The sequence below is a fragment of the Podarcis erhardii genome (assembly GCF_964252035.2).
Source record: "Podarcis erhardii genome assembly, chromosome: 1".
NCBI classification, from domain to species: domain Eukaryota; kingdom Metazoa; phylum Chordata; class Lepidosauria; order Squamata; family Lacertidae; genus Podarcis; species Podarcis erhardii.
In genome coordinates, this window is record NC_138497.1 from 91624261 (window position 1) to 91640785 (window position 16525).

At 44.7% G+C, this 16525-nt stretch overlaps 1 protein-coding gene across 2 annotated transcripts in view; it reads left to right on the plus strand.

Annotated features, from left to right (window-relative positions):
• The window catches only part of MRAS (muscle RAS oncogene homolog), a 46294-nt gene extending 36179 nt beyond the window's left edge, over positions 1-10115 (plus strand). For both annotated transcript variants that reach the window (XM_081853452.1, XM_081853453.1), the window contains one exon: positions 9794-10115. In XM_081853452.1, coding sequence (XP_081709578.1) covers positions 9794-9893 — 100 coding nt within the window. In that variant the 3' untranslated portion in view covers positions 9894-10115. The remainder of the gene's footprint in view (positions 1-9793) is intronic.
• The last annotated feature ends 6410 nt before the right edge of the window (positions 10116-16525 follow it).

Below are 16525 nucleotides of genomic sequence, written 5' to 3' on the forward strand. Positions count from 1 at the left end.
ATTATACAGGAGGCAGCAACTAAAACCAGCCCAACGAAAAGGAAATGCAAGAAAGCAAAGTGGCTGTCCAACGAGGCCTTACAAATAGCGGGGGAGAGAAGGCAAGCAAAATGTGAGGGAAATAGTGAAAGATACAGGAAATTGAATGCAGATTTCCAAAGAATAGCAAGGCGAGACAAGAAGGCCTTCTTAAACGAGCAATGCAAAGAAATAGAGGAAAGCAATAGAATGGGAAAGACCAGAGATCTGTTCAAGAAAATTGGAGATATGAAAGGAACATTTCGTACAAAGATTACCATAATAAAAGACAAAAGTGGAAAGGACCTAACAGAAGCAGAAGACATCAAGAAGAGGTGGCAAGAATACACAGAGGAACTATACCAGAAAGATATGAATGGCTCGTACACCCCAGGTAGTGCAGTTGCTGACCTTCAGCCAGACATCCTGGAGAGGGAAGTCAAATGGGCCTTAGAAAGCACTGCAAATAACAAGGCCAGTGGAAGTGATGGTATTCCAGCTGAACTATTTAAAATTTTAAACGATGATGCTGTTAAGGTGCTACACTCAATATGCCAGCAAGTTTGGAAAACTCGGCAGTGGCCAGAGGATTGGAGAAGATCAGTCTACATCCCAATTCCAAAGAAGGGCAGTGCCAAGGAATGCTCCAATTACCGCACAATCGCACTCATTTCACACGCTAGCAAGGTTATGCTTAAAATTCTACAAGGCAGGCTTAAGCAGTATGTGGACCGAGAACTCCCAGAAGTGCAAGCTGGATTTTGAAGGGGCAGAGGAACCAGAGACCAAATTGCAAACATGTGCTGGATTATGGAGAAAGCTAGTGAGTTCCAGAAAGACATCTACTTCTGCTTCATTGACTATGCAAAAGCCTTTGACTGTCGACCACAGCAAACTATGGCAAGTTCTTAAAGAAATGGGAGTGCCTGATCACCTCATCTGTCTCCTGAGAAATCTCTGTGTGGGACAAGAAGCTACAGTTAGAACTGGATATGGAACAACTAATTGGTTCAAAATTGGGAAAGGAGTATGGCAAGGCTGTATATTGTCTCCCTGCTTATTTAACTTATATGCAGAATTCATCATGTGAAAGGCTGGGCTGGATGAATCCCAAGCTGGAATTAAGATTGCCGGAAGAAATACCAACAGCCTCAGATATGCAGATGACACAACCTTGATGGCAGAAAGTGAGGAGGAATTAAAGAACCTTTTAATGAGGGTGAAAGAGGAGAGCGCAAAATATGGTCTGAAGCTCAACATCAAAAAAATGAAGATCATGGCCACTGGGCAAATAGAAGGGGAAGAAATGGAGGCAGTGAGAGATTTTACCTTCCTGGGCTCCATGATCACTGCAGATGGTGACAGCAGTCACGAAATTAAAAGACGCCTGCTCCTTGGGAGAAAGGCGATGGCAAACCTAGACAGTATCTTAAAAAGCAGAGACATCACCTTGCTAACAAAGATCCGTATAGTTAAAGCCATGGTTTTCCCAGTAGTGATGTATGGAAGTGAGAGCTGGACCATAAAGAAGGCTGATCGCCGAGGAATTGATGCTTTTGAATTATGGTGCTGGAGGAGACTCTTGAGAGTCCCATGGACTGCAAGAAGATCAAACCTCTCCATTCTTAAGGAAATCAGCCCTAAGTGCTCACTCGAAGGACAGATCGTGAAGCTGAGGCTCCAGTACTTTGGCCACCTCATGAGAAGAGAAGACTCCCTGGAAAAGACCCTGATGTTGGGAAAGATAGAGGGCACAAGGAGAAGGGGACGGCAGAGGACGAGATGGTTGGACGGTGTTCTCGAAGCTACAAACATGAGTCTGACCAAACTGCGGGAGGCAGTGGAAGACAAAAGTGCCTGGCGTGCTCTGGTCCATGGGGTCACGAAGAGTCGGACACGACTAAACGACTAAACAACAACAACAACAACAAAGCTCAACATGCCCCTTCCAGCTCAGGCCATTGTATCACCTGATCCTTGAAGGTTGATGCCTTCTGAGATGGTCTAGGGCGGTGACTTTCAAACTTTCTTCTCTCTGAAAACTGGGAGGGAAAAATTATCTGCTAGATAATTTGGGGCAGGTCCTAAGATCCATGCTCAGTGTTCATTGGGTATCACCCAATCGTCTTAAGCCTCCAATCAAACTTACTGTGCTCCTGGAACATTCTTCTACAACTGCACCCTGATCAGTAATGGTGGGCAAAGTGCCTTTCAAGGAAGAGGACTCTTATGCTTGAAACCGTAGAGAAGTTTCAAATAAGCTCCAGGTTTTCTCAGAACCCTGCTTAGAACCACTAGCTCAGGGTAATTGTTCATTTCTACCAAAGTCTAAAATATGGGCTTAATGTGCCTCTCTTCTCAACTTTGCCACTTAGCTTGGAAGTTTCCATTACTTTTACTTGTATTACAGTGTCTGGTTTTCCTCTATATCTTATTTTGGCAAAAGTCCAAAAGCACTGGATGTCTTTGTCCATTTATTTAGCTGCCGAGTTGCTTTACTCGCCCATCGAGTGGAAAAAGCACTGCCAGTTCAAGTTGAGAACCCACTGTGGTGAAATGGATGAACCATCAATCTGTCCTGTCTAAACTGGGATTATATTTCCAGTTTGGCTGCAGATTTTCTTCAAGGGGGTTTGTTTGCTGAATATCTACACAACCTGCCTACTAAAGCTGCAATACTATAATGCTTACCTGGGTATAAGCCCCACTGAACTGGCATGAGTATGAATCTGCTGAAAAATAACTCCACCTGGAAAATGTGCTTCCATGGAAATGGTCACTTTTACTAGATTTCATGTACAAGAGAGTTGGAAAACATGTTGTGTGATGCCTCTCCCCTCCCCCTGCCTCAATTGAGCTGAGGATATAGGCCTGCAGAAACGCTGCCATTATCATGGCCATTTTTCCAAGCAGTGTAGAGAAAAGGAGAAATACGGGGCACTTCCTTCTTCCTTGCAGTCATATCTTTTGCTGATTTATGCCTATTTCTCAGGAAAGCAGGTGCCACTACCCACTCATCCTAGATCATCTCCTTTGGCAGCAGAAATAGGGAGTGGGTGGTGAGGAGAAGTCGCTTTGGGAGGACAGATGCAAGCTGGAATTGTGCCATGTTGTTTTCAAATCATTTTCCTCATTAGTAAAGCTGGCACTGAGAAGACTCCCTCAGAGCTGAGCTGGTGCAGCCCCCCTGGTTTAAATCTTGCGTCAAGGACAGGCGCACGCACGGCACTGTGGCAAATTGGGCAACATCTGGTTCTGCCCAAATAATCTTCATCATAAGGATGGCGAAGCATCTGGTTGCTCTGGTTTTCCATTTGCTAATTGTCTTCTAGGGGTCGGCAAAATGTTCAGCAGGGGGCCAGTCCACTGTCCCTCAGACTTTGTGGGGGGCTGGACTATATTGGGGGGGGGGTGAATGAATTACTATGCACACTAGGCAGGCCCCACAAATAACCCACAGATGCATTTTAAAAGGACACATTCCATGCAAGAGCACCAGGCAGGCCATACAGTATTGTAGTTGATAAAAATTAATATTATTATTTTTTCTTACCTGCACTGATGATCGCCATTGTTTGGATGGGGGGGGTCCTCGCTTGGGTTTGATGCTGCATTGCGGCCTGCTGGGTCTCCTGCTGCTGGCACCTCTTCTGCACTTTGGGGGTGGGATGGGGGCCCTCCCGCTAGCAGCGGAGGCCGAATTGCAGCAGCCGCAGCAGCAGCGGAGTGAGCTCTGGACTGCGGGATGGTCTCCAGAGGCCTTCCCACAGTCCAGAGCTTTCCCGCCAGCAGCGGAGGCCAGATCACCGCCGCACAGCCAGTGGGGAGAGCTCTGGACTGCCCACAGGAGCACCAGGGCGGCGGCTGGAAGTTGAGTGGCGTGCCAGGGCTGGCTCTGCAGAGGGGCTGCTTAAAATGGTGCCCAGCCAGCTCAACCCAGCTCCCTTCCTCCTCTAGGCAGGGTGGGGAAAAGCCAGGAGGAGGGAGGGAGGAGGCGCCGCCGTGGTGTGTGTGAGGGAGGGGGGAAATGGTGCGGGTGGGAATGGCGCAGCCCAAACAGAATCCCCACGGACAGTCTGCAAGCCGGATCCTGAAGGCAATTGGGCCTGATCCGGTCCTCGGGCCTTAGTTCTAGGGCATCACTGCTGTTGGAGTTGATCTGGTGGAGAATGGATCTATGATGCATTTTCATGAGGATCTTTAAAAAAAAAATGGCAAACTGCTGAAGAAATTAAGATTGAATCTAAGACTAGAATAATGGTAAACCAAGAGAGACCGAAATGGACAGATTCATCCATTCCTAACTTGTGAGTGAGAATGCCATCAGTGCCAGATTTACATTCATATAGTAAACCTGAAGCAAGCATCGCTTTTGATCCCCTTGTATGAAAATACATGTGACAGTTCTGCCCCATTTTGCTACAATGCTGTGTGTGTTTTTGTGTCTGATACAGAACTGAAAGCCTTCCTGTTTTACCATTCCACCTTTGTATTTTTACAGGTAGAATCCACACTACTTAACCCTTATACAATGATGGTACCTGCTTACCTTATTCCTTTGAATTCTGCTGCCACCATTAAATAAATTCTAAATACTCCCCTGTTCACATATCACTGCACACCCACACACAGTAGCTGGGTCTAGGCACAGGACTGAGGGCACTTCCAGAGGACCTGCTTATTGAGCAATCAGCTTGATTTGCTAGCAGGGAGATTAGGTGACATTGCGTCAAAACAAGTATTATCCCACAATTTCCACTCCATTTTCCCGACACTTTCTTTATTGCCAAAAGTCTGACATTCTGGGGAAGCAGGCATGTTGCACAAGACTTCTCAGTCAACTATAACTTTGCAACAGGAATTTCTGCTATGTGCTTGAATCCTACCCAAAATTAGTAACAGTCTGGGAGCACCCTAACAGACTGGGAGACTTAGAATCATAGAATTTTAGAGTTGGGAGGGACCCAATGGTCATCTAATCCAACCCCCTGCAATGTAGGAATCTCAACTAAAGCATTAATGACAGGTGGCCATCCAACCTCTGCTTAAAAACCTCCAAGGAAGGAGAGTCCACCACCTCTCATGAGAGTCTGTTCCACTGCTGAACAGCTCTTACTGTCAGAAAGTTTTTTCAAATGTTTAGTCTGAATCTCCTTTCTTGCAACTTGAAGCCATTGGTTTGATTCCTACCCTCCAGAATTTTAAATTTTAATTTAAAATTCAAACAATTTATTAAAACTTGTTTAGAATGTCATATAACAGGCTTGTCTGCAAGTTAGGTGTTTAACGATACATTGAAATTATCTTCAAAATAAGAGTTACTTCTAAAGAAATCTATTTCTTTGTCCTTTTTCCGTTTGTTTGTTTTTACTAATACCCCTTTTGTTCACAGGCTTTCCAGAGGGCTTTAACCTAAAAGTCTTCCTTCTGGTTAGGGTTCTCTTACACACACACACACACACACACACACACACACACCCCAAACTCACAAGACACAGTTACTAAAGAGGTGATTATGTGTCAGACAGTTTCTTTGCACACTGGCAACTCAAGATCACCTATACATTTTATTTCTCAGGTCTTGAGAGTAAACTGCAATTCTTTTCTTCTCATGCAGTTAACCAGTTACAAGCCAAACCATTTTTATAGCAGCACAACATAAACTTGCTTAACTTGGGCATCATAAGGGCTGCGTACACACTATTCAAAGCACATGTCCTCCCCGCCTCGAAGAATTATTGTCATTCTGGTTTGTGAATGGTTGCTAGGAGTTGCAACTCAGTAAACTACAGGGCCCATAATTCGGGGGGGGGGGAGAGAATGTGCTTCAAATGATCTTTAAAGGTATAGTGTGCATACAGCCAATATTTCTGCAAAAAAAATGTGAACGACGTTGTGCAGATTCATGGAATCGGAATGTGGGTGACCATTAATTCCATTCTGCACTGAAAATAAAATGCTATAAATATTATATTCCTCATTTTCATTGTGACTCATAAGAAATTCTGCACATTCAATTGGAATTTCATAGGGATGATGTGGCACCTGTCACTAACATGCTCTGCTGTGTCCTTAAAGACAGGTAGCTGATTTTATCCAGTGAGGGAAAAACACGTTGACAAAGAAGTAAGTTCCATTAGGTCCAATAGGACATGCTTCCTAATAAGTATGTTTTAAATAGAAGGATCGGTTGCAAACTTAGGTAATAAGGAGAGCTGCTGTTCTTTGTTTATTTCTTTGCTTTCTGTGAAGCAATGCTGAATTGTAAGCCTCTCTCTTTCTTTGAATATCCCTGAAGCTGGCAGTCTCCCTAGCTGCCCATCAGAGCATTTTAAAAGGGCAACCTTTTCTTTTTAATGCTGTGTTTTGCAGTGTCCTCAACTCTGAGCTGGCCAAGTCACTTTGCACCCTATGTTGTGCATGACCCATTCCCCATTCATCAATGTAGCATTAGCTATAAAGTAAGATCCTTTCCCTCAACTGTCTTCCTATCCATTAATCCAGGGGTGGCGAACTCCCAAGAGACTGTGATCTACTCACAGAATTAAAAACTGGCAGTGATCTACCCCCTTTTGGAGGGTTCAGGGCAAAGATGTTGAGCTTTTTTTAGGGAGAAAGGGGGACAGCCACTCACCAACAGATCGCTGGGGAAACAAACAGCCTCGCCGAGTAAACTCAGTCTTCAGTTCTGCAGAATTCTATTTTACGCTAAGGAACGGGACCCAGCGATCAACCACGACCAACCAAAACCTCATGGGGATCTACCAGTAGACTGTGATCGACCTGTTGGGCATCCCTTCATTAATCCATCTCAAAATGGATTTCTGTGCTGCCATCGCGTCTTCATTAACTGTAGGCCTTTAGCTGGAATGGGACATCTGGCATTTGTATATGTCCATTATGCCACACTGACCCATTCAGCCAGGAAAGATAACCCAGCCTTGCCTTGCAGTTGTGTTCTCTAGGAAGCTCTGCTAGAATGGAGGCTTTATATGCCTGCCAGCCCCAGTTTTGCACAGAGGAGGCAGCATAGACTCTGCTTCTCCAGCATACAAGCTTTTCAGTCATTGCAAGATTCTTCCGGCTTTTCCTGGCTGGCAGAGAAGGGATGTGAGATAGAAGGAGGATTCAGTGGAAGGGAAAAGCTTGAGAAATGCTGCTGCTCTTGGTGTTGCACCTAAACGACATGACACACACTTCAGAACCAGAGCCACAGCCATGCCACACCATAGTGACATTTTGTTCTGCCCTTTCAACAAAATTCTATACAGAAAATACTTACGTTGGCACCTTTCTGCATTCACTGATTTGTACCAAGTCCTATGGGAGGAAATGGCAAAGGTCTACCTTGAGCTGGAAATGGAGGGGGCTATAGATCAGCGACAGAGGGCATCCTTGGAATGGGTGAAGCAAAGAAACCTGTAGCCCTCCAGAGGCTGTTGAACTTCCATCAACTCCAGCCCAATGTTCAAGGATGAGGAGAGCAACATTCAGTGGCCTGCAGGTTCCCCATCCTGGGGCCAAAGTCTCTTTTTCTTGAGACTAGGGCTGGGTAGAGGAGCCCATCTCTCAACTCACCACATTAGATGCTGTGGGCTTGCAGCCACTAAATGAAACTACCAGCTCCTTTATTTTAAGAACACACCTTTTCTATGACATGAATTTTCTCGGCTGTCAAAGTTCAAGACTAGAGACAGAAAATAGTTTTTGAGGGAAATGAAAGTAGTGTGAGCGAGTTCCTGTTCTCCTTGGTATCTTGCATGTTTCTTACACCTCTGCTCACAACAGGTTTTGAAAGAATAGCAGGAAGGGTGGTGCAACATAACTATGGCAACCCCATAACGCCTGACCCCAGCATAGCTGCAGCTTACCTGAATGGAGAGCTGCAGGCCACGAATGCCAGATTGGCTCTGTTGGTATGTCCATGCAGCCCCACCCAAACCACTGCTCTGCCCCACCCGAGTTCTGTTCAAGTAAGCTGTTGAGAGGGTAGCTCCTCTGTTGGACATCAGTCACTATTGCATACAGGTCATGTGCCTCTTTCTACCAACTTTAAAATAAAAATAAAAATCCAAAGCCACTTCAGAAGGTTGTGAGATCTAGTGGAGAAACAGTGAAGGGGAAGAAGGGATTGATCCTCTTCTTTTTTTTCACTCTAGGAAATCCATCTCTGTTCCTTGGGAGAAGGAGAGCGAAATAGCTGGGGGTCAGAAGGTGGTGCTCAAATACAAAAGATTAAGCAGATGCTATGACAATTTTTCTTTTTCAAGAGACCAAGTGCACAGAGCAAGCCATGCCCACTTTTTACACCGAGCGAATTTAGCCACAGCAAGGTCCCCAGTTCAGTCAGGCTCTAATTAATAGAGTACTTAGCATAATGATTAAAATCTGCTCTCCCTTCAGGGCACAACTCTGTACCAGCTGTTAGGGAGGGAAGTCTGCTTCACTCCAAGGGCCTCGGAATGCTGGAGACAGAGGAAAGAATTCAGCATCGCACTCTTATAATCATTCCCATCAGCTCAAGTATTTCTGCTTGCCAGATGGAAAGATCTCCCCCGCTGTGCAGTTCTGGGGGTTCTCCTTGTGGAGGTGGAAAATAGATCTGACCCACGTGTGGGTAATTAACAAAAAGAATCAGCTGGGCATCTAGATTCAAAACAGAGGGCCCCAGAGCCCCCAGCATAGTTAAAAACACTATTAGAATTAACCCTCAACATAGTGTGGAATATAGGTCGTCAAACCCTTTTGCATATCCCACTTAGTCTTCCTTAAAATGCTTGCCCCCTCTCTCTACCACTCTAGCAATGAACACACCACACCTTGTTAAGTAAGTTTAAAAACTTTACTTACTAAATCCAAGGGTCTGATTCAAGCATTGTTCCATACTGCAGCAAGAAGAACATTGGTAGATTGCTCTTGGGTGCAAAATACACACTATAGTTTCAAACATGTGGTCTGAACTTTGATTGATTACATGGCACAGAGAGAGAAAGAGAGTAAAGGAAGAGAAGCAGCTTTACTTCCTCCTTCATGGAGGTAAGGGGGCATGACCTAGTAGTTGTGTCTAGGAAGAGGCTCCTCTATGTTAACTGCACTTACGCATAGTTATGTTTGACTGCAATTACCCACACTCCTGACCCTTCAGAGTGGATTTGGAGGAGGAGGAAAGTGCTATTGGACTAGTGGGAGCCCTACTGTTTGCACACCCTGTTAATTGACTCCAGCCCAGAAAGCTCAAGACCTAACTCAATGTACACACACATACAGGTATGCGTAGCGAAACCCTGTCTACCATTTTTTTTAAAGAGGGGGGAAAGCTTCTGCTGTGGCCACACCATACATCTAAAGTGCATTCAAGGCACATTCTGCCCTTCAAACAAAGAATCCCTGGGAGCTGTAGTTTACATCTCACAAAACTACAGCACCCAGCATCTTTAGCAAACTACCATTCCCAGGATTCTTAGGCTGGGGAGTTGGAAGTATTCTTTAAATATATGATCTGTATGTACCCTTCTTCAAGAGAGATCAGGGAAGCAGGAGGGATGTGTGAGTTGCTTATCTTTTTCTACATTCACCACTTCTTCTTCTTCTTATCATCATCATCATTAGGACCAATGAGTCTTTTTGATGAACTGTAAACTCAAAGAAACTTACAATTCACTGATCTAAACCCACACCCAATTGCTATGCCAATGGCACAGATCCAAACACATGTTACTTTGTGTGAAAGAAATCCTTCTGTCCTGAAAGCCTGTTTCCTTTCTTTCCTGTCCAGGCAACAGGTCCCAGAGAAAAGTCAGAAGAAGAAGAGGAAGACCAAGTGGCGTGGGGACCGAGCAACCACCTCCCACAAACTGCAGTGTGTGATTTTGTGACTGTCTCATCTTTCTCTCAATCCATTCCAACTTGAACCTAATCTGAAACTCAAAAGGAGGAAGCGAGGAGAAGAATCCAGCCTTGAAGCCCTGTGCCACCTAACTGCAACGTAATGTTTCAAGAACGGCAATCCTTGCACGGAAGGACTTGACGGGGAGCAGAACCTCAAAGGCATTTTTGAAGCTCAGCCAAAAGGCTGCTTGACAAACTGCACAGGGTGGTTTTATTAAGAAAAAGGAAGGGAAAAAAGCGCCCTCAAAGCAGGGGGCAAACTACTAGGACTTGGGAGTATTTGTGAACATTCACCATCTCGGCAATCTTTTGTATTGTAATGGAGACACAGTGTTCTCGGTTATACTTGCACACATTTCTGGGCACAGCCCGTTTCTATACAGTCATGAATGATTCCATTTTGTACAGTTGTTTGGGGTGGGGGGAGGTGACTGGCAGTCGGAACTTCCTTGCTCAGCAAGTGTGGAGTGAGGAAGAAACAGCAGGGGGTGTGTTTGTGTGTGTGTGTGTGTGTGTGTGTGTGTGTGTGTGTGTGTGTGTGTTCTTGCACTGTACACTCCCAGAAGTACTTGGCTATGCAGCCAAACTGCAATTTCATATGAAATTGCATAGATTTGAAGGGAGAAAATGACTTCCAGCTGCTCTGGGGACTCCAGACATTGTGTCAGATCCTGGAGGGCAGCCAGCTCTCCGTCTGTAAAATGCCAGTGAAAGAGGACGTAGGGGTTTGTTTGTTTGTTGTCATTGTCCTCCTTGTTAATCCCAGTTTGGGGAGGGGGGGGCTGCATTTCTGTTAGCAAACTGCCATGAGGGGGGGGAAGGAGAAAAGCAGTCATTTTGCTAATCCTGACAATATTTAAATTAAAACGTTATTTACAAAATAATAAGAGTACGATTGGTTTTAAGAGAGAAACTTTATACTGATGCAAATTGAATACAGTTGTGTGCCTATGCATTTTGGTGTTGAAAGGTGAGGGGTGATGCTCAGTTCAGATTATTAATTCCTTTGCCTTGCCTTTCATTTATGAAGTCAAATAGTTTTGAGTTTTATTAATTGATAAATGTTTACATACCAGCGTTCCTCCAAGGAGGTCCAAGTAACACACAGGGTTCTTCTCCTTCCTATTTTTATCTTCCCAAGAACCCTGTAGGGTAAGATTGAGAGACAGTGGCTTTGTTTACACTCCCATTAACTGCATTTCCAGTGCTGAGTTTTTAATCTGTGGTCACACAATGCTATCCCAAATGCGTATGTATCTTGGTACAAACTACAGCTGTTCTGCACATGGTTTTTTATTCCAACTTCACACCAACTGGAGCCCTTTAAGCAGTTCCTAATTTGTCTTTAGCCAAGGTGTGAACAGCTTTGCATAGGATAGAGACATCCCTGTCCTGTCAACCCCCAAAGTGCAGAAACGAACAGGAACAAATATGAGAATGATGAGGCCCTGCTCATGTGAACAAGCTAGGAGTAAAAGTGTTCAAGCTTGCAACAGAGGTTGTGTGTGTGTGTGTGTGTGTGTGTGTGTGTGTGTGTTTATTTGGCTATGTTCGGAGCAAGAGGAAGAACAAGCAAGTGGTAGGTCCTTCGTGTGGAGAAGACAGAGAAATGCTGTTGGGTGGCAGGGGGGGAAAGGTGAAACTGCTCAATACCTACTTTGCCTCTGTCTTCACCCAAAGGGAAAGCAATGCCCAACCTGGTGATAACAGAATAAATGATGCAAGGAGGGAGCTGCTGCCCAATATAGGAAAAGAGATAGTAAGGGAATACCTAGCTACATTAAATAAATTCAAATCTCCAGGGCCTGATGAGCTACACCCAAGGGAGGAACTTAGAACCTCTGTCTAAAATCTTTGAGAATTCTTGGAGAACAGGTGAGGTCCCTGTGGATTGGAGGTGGGAAAATGTTGTCCCTATCTTCAAAAATGGGGGGTGGAGACCCAGGTAGCTACTAGCCAGTCAGCTTGACATCAGTACTAGGAAAGGTCCTAGAACAGATAATTAACAGTCAATGAGCACTTAGAAAAGGATGCTGTGATTACAAAGACCCAGAATGGGTTTCTCAAAAACAATTCATGCCTGACTAAGCTAATTTCTTATTTTATAGAGTAACAAGCTTGGTGGATCAGGGGAATGCTGTGGACATAGTGTATCTTAATTTCAGTAAGACTTTTGACAAAGTCCTCCATGATATTCTTAGGTGGATTTGTAGCGGGTTGATGTGACCCGAAGAATCCTGGGAACTGTCGTTTGTTCAGGGTACTGGGAATTGTAGCTCAGTGGCAGATAAAGTACAGTTCCCAAGAGGGAAACCATGTGCTTTAAAGGTGTGCAAAATATACGGTGTGGATGTGACCCATTCCAGGTTTCCTTCTCTTGCTGCCCAGTTAAAACCGCTAATCCTCCAGCCAAAAGAGCAATTAACATGCAGTGGCTGTATGGAAGCCACCGTTTTTGGTCTTTGACAATTAGGGCAAGGCATTTCTAAGACAGAGTGAGGGTCTCCTGTGCACATTTTGCATCTTAATAGCATGAGTGCCTTTTCTGCTCTCGGCAGCCCCAGCGCCTGAGCTGTGGGAACCAGCCAAAGAGTCTGGGCATGTGCTTCTGGCACAGCACACTCTCTTTTCTTGCCTACTTTAGACTGAAAACTGACTTTTTCCAAACAAAGACAGTGTTAAGGATACAACACAACACCAGCAGCAAGAAAAAGCAGGAAATCCAAAATGAGGGCCACTGCACCCTGTTCCAGCTCACACCATTGTAAAGAGGGAAGAAAACACAATGGTGTGAATTGGGCACCCAGCAGGATCCTCCCTTTCCTTTCTGAACTTCCTGCCTTCCATCACTGCTGACTTCCAAGACCTAGTTTCAGAGCTGAATGCTCCTCACTGCTATACATTCAAGCTTGATGCTCTCATATATATGCGCCCACAATTCCTGGTTTGACTTTGTCCCCAGAGGCACACTCCATTGTCTTTTGAGATAGATGGATGCCAACAAAAATTCCTGGAGAAGAGTATTTTCATTTCTGACCATCCTCTTGTTCAGTTAAAAGAATCCCGAGTCCTGTGCAAAGATACTTGGTTGAGAGATAGACAGATCTGTAACAAATGGACTCTTTCTAGAATAAAATATAGGTAGGCATTTAATAACCTAATAGGCAAAGGAGAGAGCAGAGGTGAGGAGCCTGTGATCCTTCAGATGGTGCTGGACTTCAGCTGCCACCAAACCCAGCACAGCCAAGAGTCAGGGATAATGAAAATTGTGTCAAACAGCATGTAGAGAGCCACAGGTTGCCCATTCCTGAAAGGGTGTGTCTGTAGCAGCAATTTATTTACTGCTGATATTTATAATGGGGAAAGTAGTTTATGCAGCATCCCAGGTAGAACTGGCTATTTCTTCATTCCCTGGTTTTCTTGCTGAAAAGTGATTCTCAGTATGTTTGCACACTAGGGATTATTATTATTACTACTACTACTATTACAGTTGTTATTATTATTTATATTGTGACATCCATGTGTATTGACAACACAGAAAAGCACCCCATTGTTAATAATAATAATAATAATAATAATAATAATAATAATAATAATAATAATAAATTTTATTTATATCCCGCCCTCCCCGGCCGAAGCCGGGCTCAGGGCGGCTACCAACACTAAAACAGTGCAACATTATAAAAACATTATAAAAATTAATTAAAATCAAAATTGATGGCAGCCATAAACTAAAGTTTTGTAAAGATTGCCAAGGAGGGAGTCAGGCTGCACCCTGACCAAAGGCCTGGTGGAACAGCTCTGTCTTGCAGGCCCTGCGGAAAGATGTCAAGTCCTGCCTGATTCCAGAATAAATCAGAATCTGTTGGCACATTTAGGGACTTGGTCAGATCAGCTGCCAGAGTCTGTGGCCTACCCAACAGCTATATAAAGATGTCAGGTATTGACACCAGTTCTGAGTATTCCTCTGCTTTACTTTATTGGTTGCTGCTTGCAGAGTTCGGGGAAATGTGAGGATGTCACATCTTGCTTCCCCTCAGTGGCGTAGCATGAGGAGACCACAGGGGCAGTTTTCCTGGGTGCAGAATTTCAGCACCCAGTGCTGCGTGCTTCCGTCGCTGGTCTCTGTTGAAAACGGCTTCTCCATGCAAACCAGGAGGTGACCTCTCCAGACAATGGAACGACTCTTCTGCAGACACCATTAGGCAGTGCATGCATGCTCTGTCCATTTCCCACCCACCCACCCACCCTCCACACGGCCCCAGGCACTGGCAAACCATGCTACGCCACTGCTTCCCCCTGCCCATAAACTCCACAACTTCATGGCAGAGCAAATGCAGGTCAGCAGCATCTGTGTGTCTCCACCTAGCTTGAAGTTTGGATTTGAGTGGATCAGGACTGGACTCTGAAACAGTGCATGTGTGGTGTCCACAGTGAAACTGGGTATCCACTAGTATGCCTGGATTGTCCCTCCCTCATCCCCATATGCAGCAGAGCATGTTGGAATGCCCATGTTTCCTTTTATGGTAGGATGGACAAGTGCCCCCTATTCAGCTCTAACAACATGATCCATTCTTCCACTAGGAGCCGCGTGAAGTGTGCCCTGGCATGGTATGGTACAAGCCTTTGGGATCCATAAGCTCCACAAATGCAAGGGCGAAGTTGTGCTGGCTCTAAGTTACTAAAGTAGTTGGACAGTGTGTCCCTGTAAAACAGGCTTCCTCAAACTCGGCCCTCCAGAGGTTTTGAGACTACAATTCCCATCATCCCTGACCACTGGTCCTGCTAGCTAGGGATCATGGGAGTTGTGGGCCAAAAACATCTGGCAGCCAAGTTTGAGGAAGCCTGCTGTAAAAGAATGACATGTCTTCTGCCTAAATTGAGTTTGAATTATAAATTGGAGTCAGCGGGCAAAAGAGAGAATGTCTTTTTGGCTGCTTGAGCCAAACATTTCAAAAAACGAAGCTCCTTTTATCACATGTCCATTCTTCACTGAACATGATCTGGATGCAGGAAGCACTCTGGAATTTCAAATAAGATGCTAACATTTTCTTTTAATTTTTGTCTGGAGATGGAAACATTGCTGGATGTGCTTTTTCACAGCAGCCCTGCTGAAAGAGTGGGTGTATTATCAAGAGCGGGTGTGGCACGTGACAAATCCTGCTGCAGCCATAAGAAAATTCCTCCTACAAGAACATTATGCACACATTGTTGACCTACATAGTCCTCTTCAGCTTTTTGCCATATCTCTCTCTCTCTCTCTCTCTCTCTCTCTCTCTCTCTGTGTGTGTGTGTGTGTGTGTGTGCCTGCTCTTCTTCACCCACCTCATCTGCAATTATTAATTAAATAATTAAATAAATTCCTAGAGCACCCTTCATCCAAAGAGCACAGGGCAATTTACAATATAAAAGCACAAAAATACATAACATAGCAACATGCCACAAACAACAACAACCCAACCCCGCCCCCAGTTTAAAAGGCCGTAGATGGTTTAATTTGCTTGGGAGAAGAGCAAAGTTTTTGCCTGGCACCTAAAGATATGTAATGAAGGCGCCAAGTGAGTCTCCCTGGTGAGAGCATTCCACAAATGGGGAGCCATAAAAGGCCCACTCTCGTGTTGCTGGCTTCCAGACCTCTCACATAGGAAGCACATGAAGAAGGGCTCAGATTAAGGTTGCAGGGTCTGGGTTGGCTCATACATACAGGGAGAGACAGTCCCTGAGGCAATGAGTGTGTCCTCCTCCTCTCCTCTCCTCTCCTCTCCACCCACCCAGATGAAAAGGCTCTATAATGAGGGCTATGACATGTACCACAGCCAGCATCTATGGTTTTCTTTGTGCTGTGTGTGTGTGTTGCAGGCTATCTACTGCAGTGCTGGGCTTCTGTTGCATGAAGGCAAAAATGACCTAATGGAAAGGTTGCAAAGGTCACATTAACATTCTTGTAGATTGACTGAGAGTGCTGAGGTGCATCAGTCTTCTTGCTTTGGCTTTTATACACGAAAAGCCCACCTCCGCTGTTGTTTTTTTCTAAATGTTTCCTTCTGCTTTGTACTGTCTCCTCCAGCTCTATTTTTCCTCCCTAGTCTGCTTTTTAAGACTCCAGAAACTGCGCAGACCCACCCCCAGTTTGCCCAAAGGGCACAAGAAAATTCAGTTCTGCTTTAATTCAGGGAGGAAAACAGGAGATTATCGGCTTGACCTCATGCCATAATAAAACCACTATATACGCAGGCACATCCTTCACATGCAGTTAAGTGTGCATTCATTTGTACTTAAGAGGATTAGTTGCTGGCATTAAATAAATAACCCATCGTGAACACCCAATACATGAAATGTTAAGCATGCATCAGCTTGACATTAGCAGCAAAATTAGCAGAAGTAGTATACACAAATAATATTTCAGTTAGGTTTTATGAACTCGTGAGCAGGAGGAACTTACACTGTACACTGTACTCAGCTCCAGGAGCCATTTCCATTAGCATATGCTTGAAAGTGATTTTTTTTAAATACGTATACTCAAGAGGGCATCAAGGTTAAGTGCAACCTGACACATGCTCAGCCCTAATGACAGACTGTGATGGCGTAATCGTATTTTTCCACTGGAAACAAAGGCTGC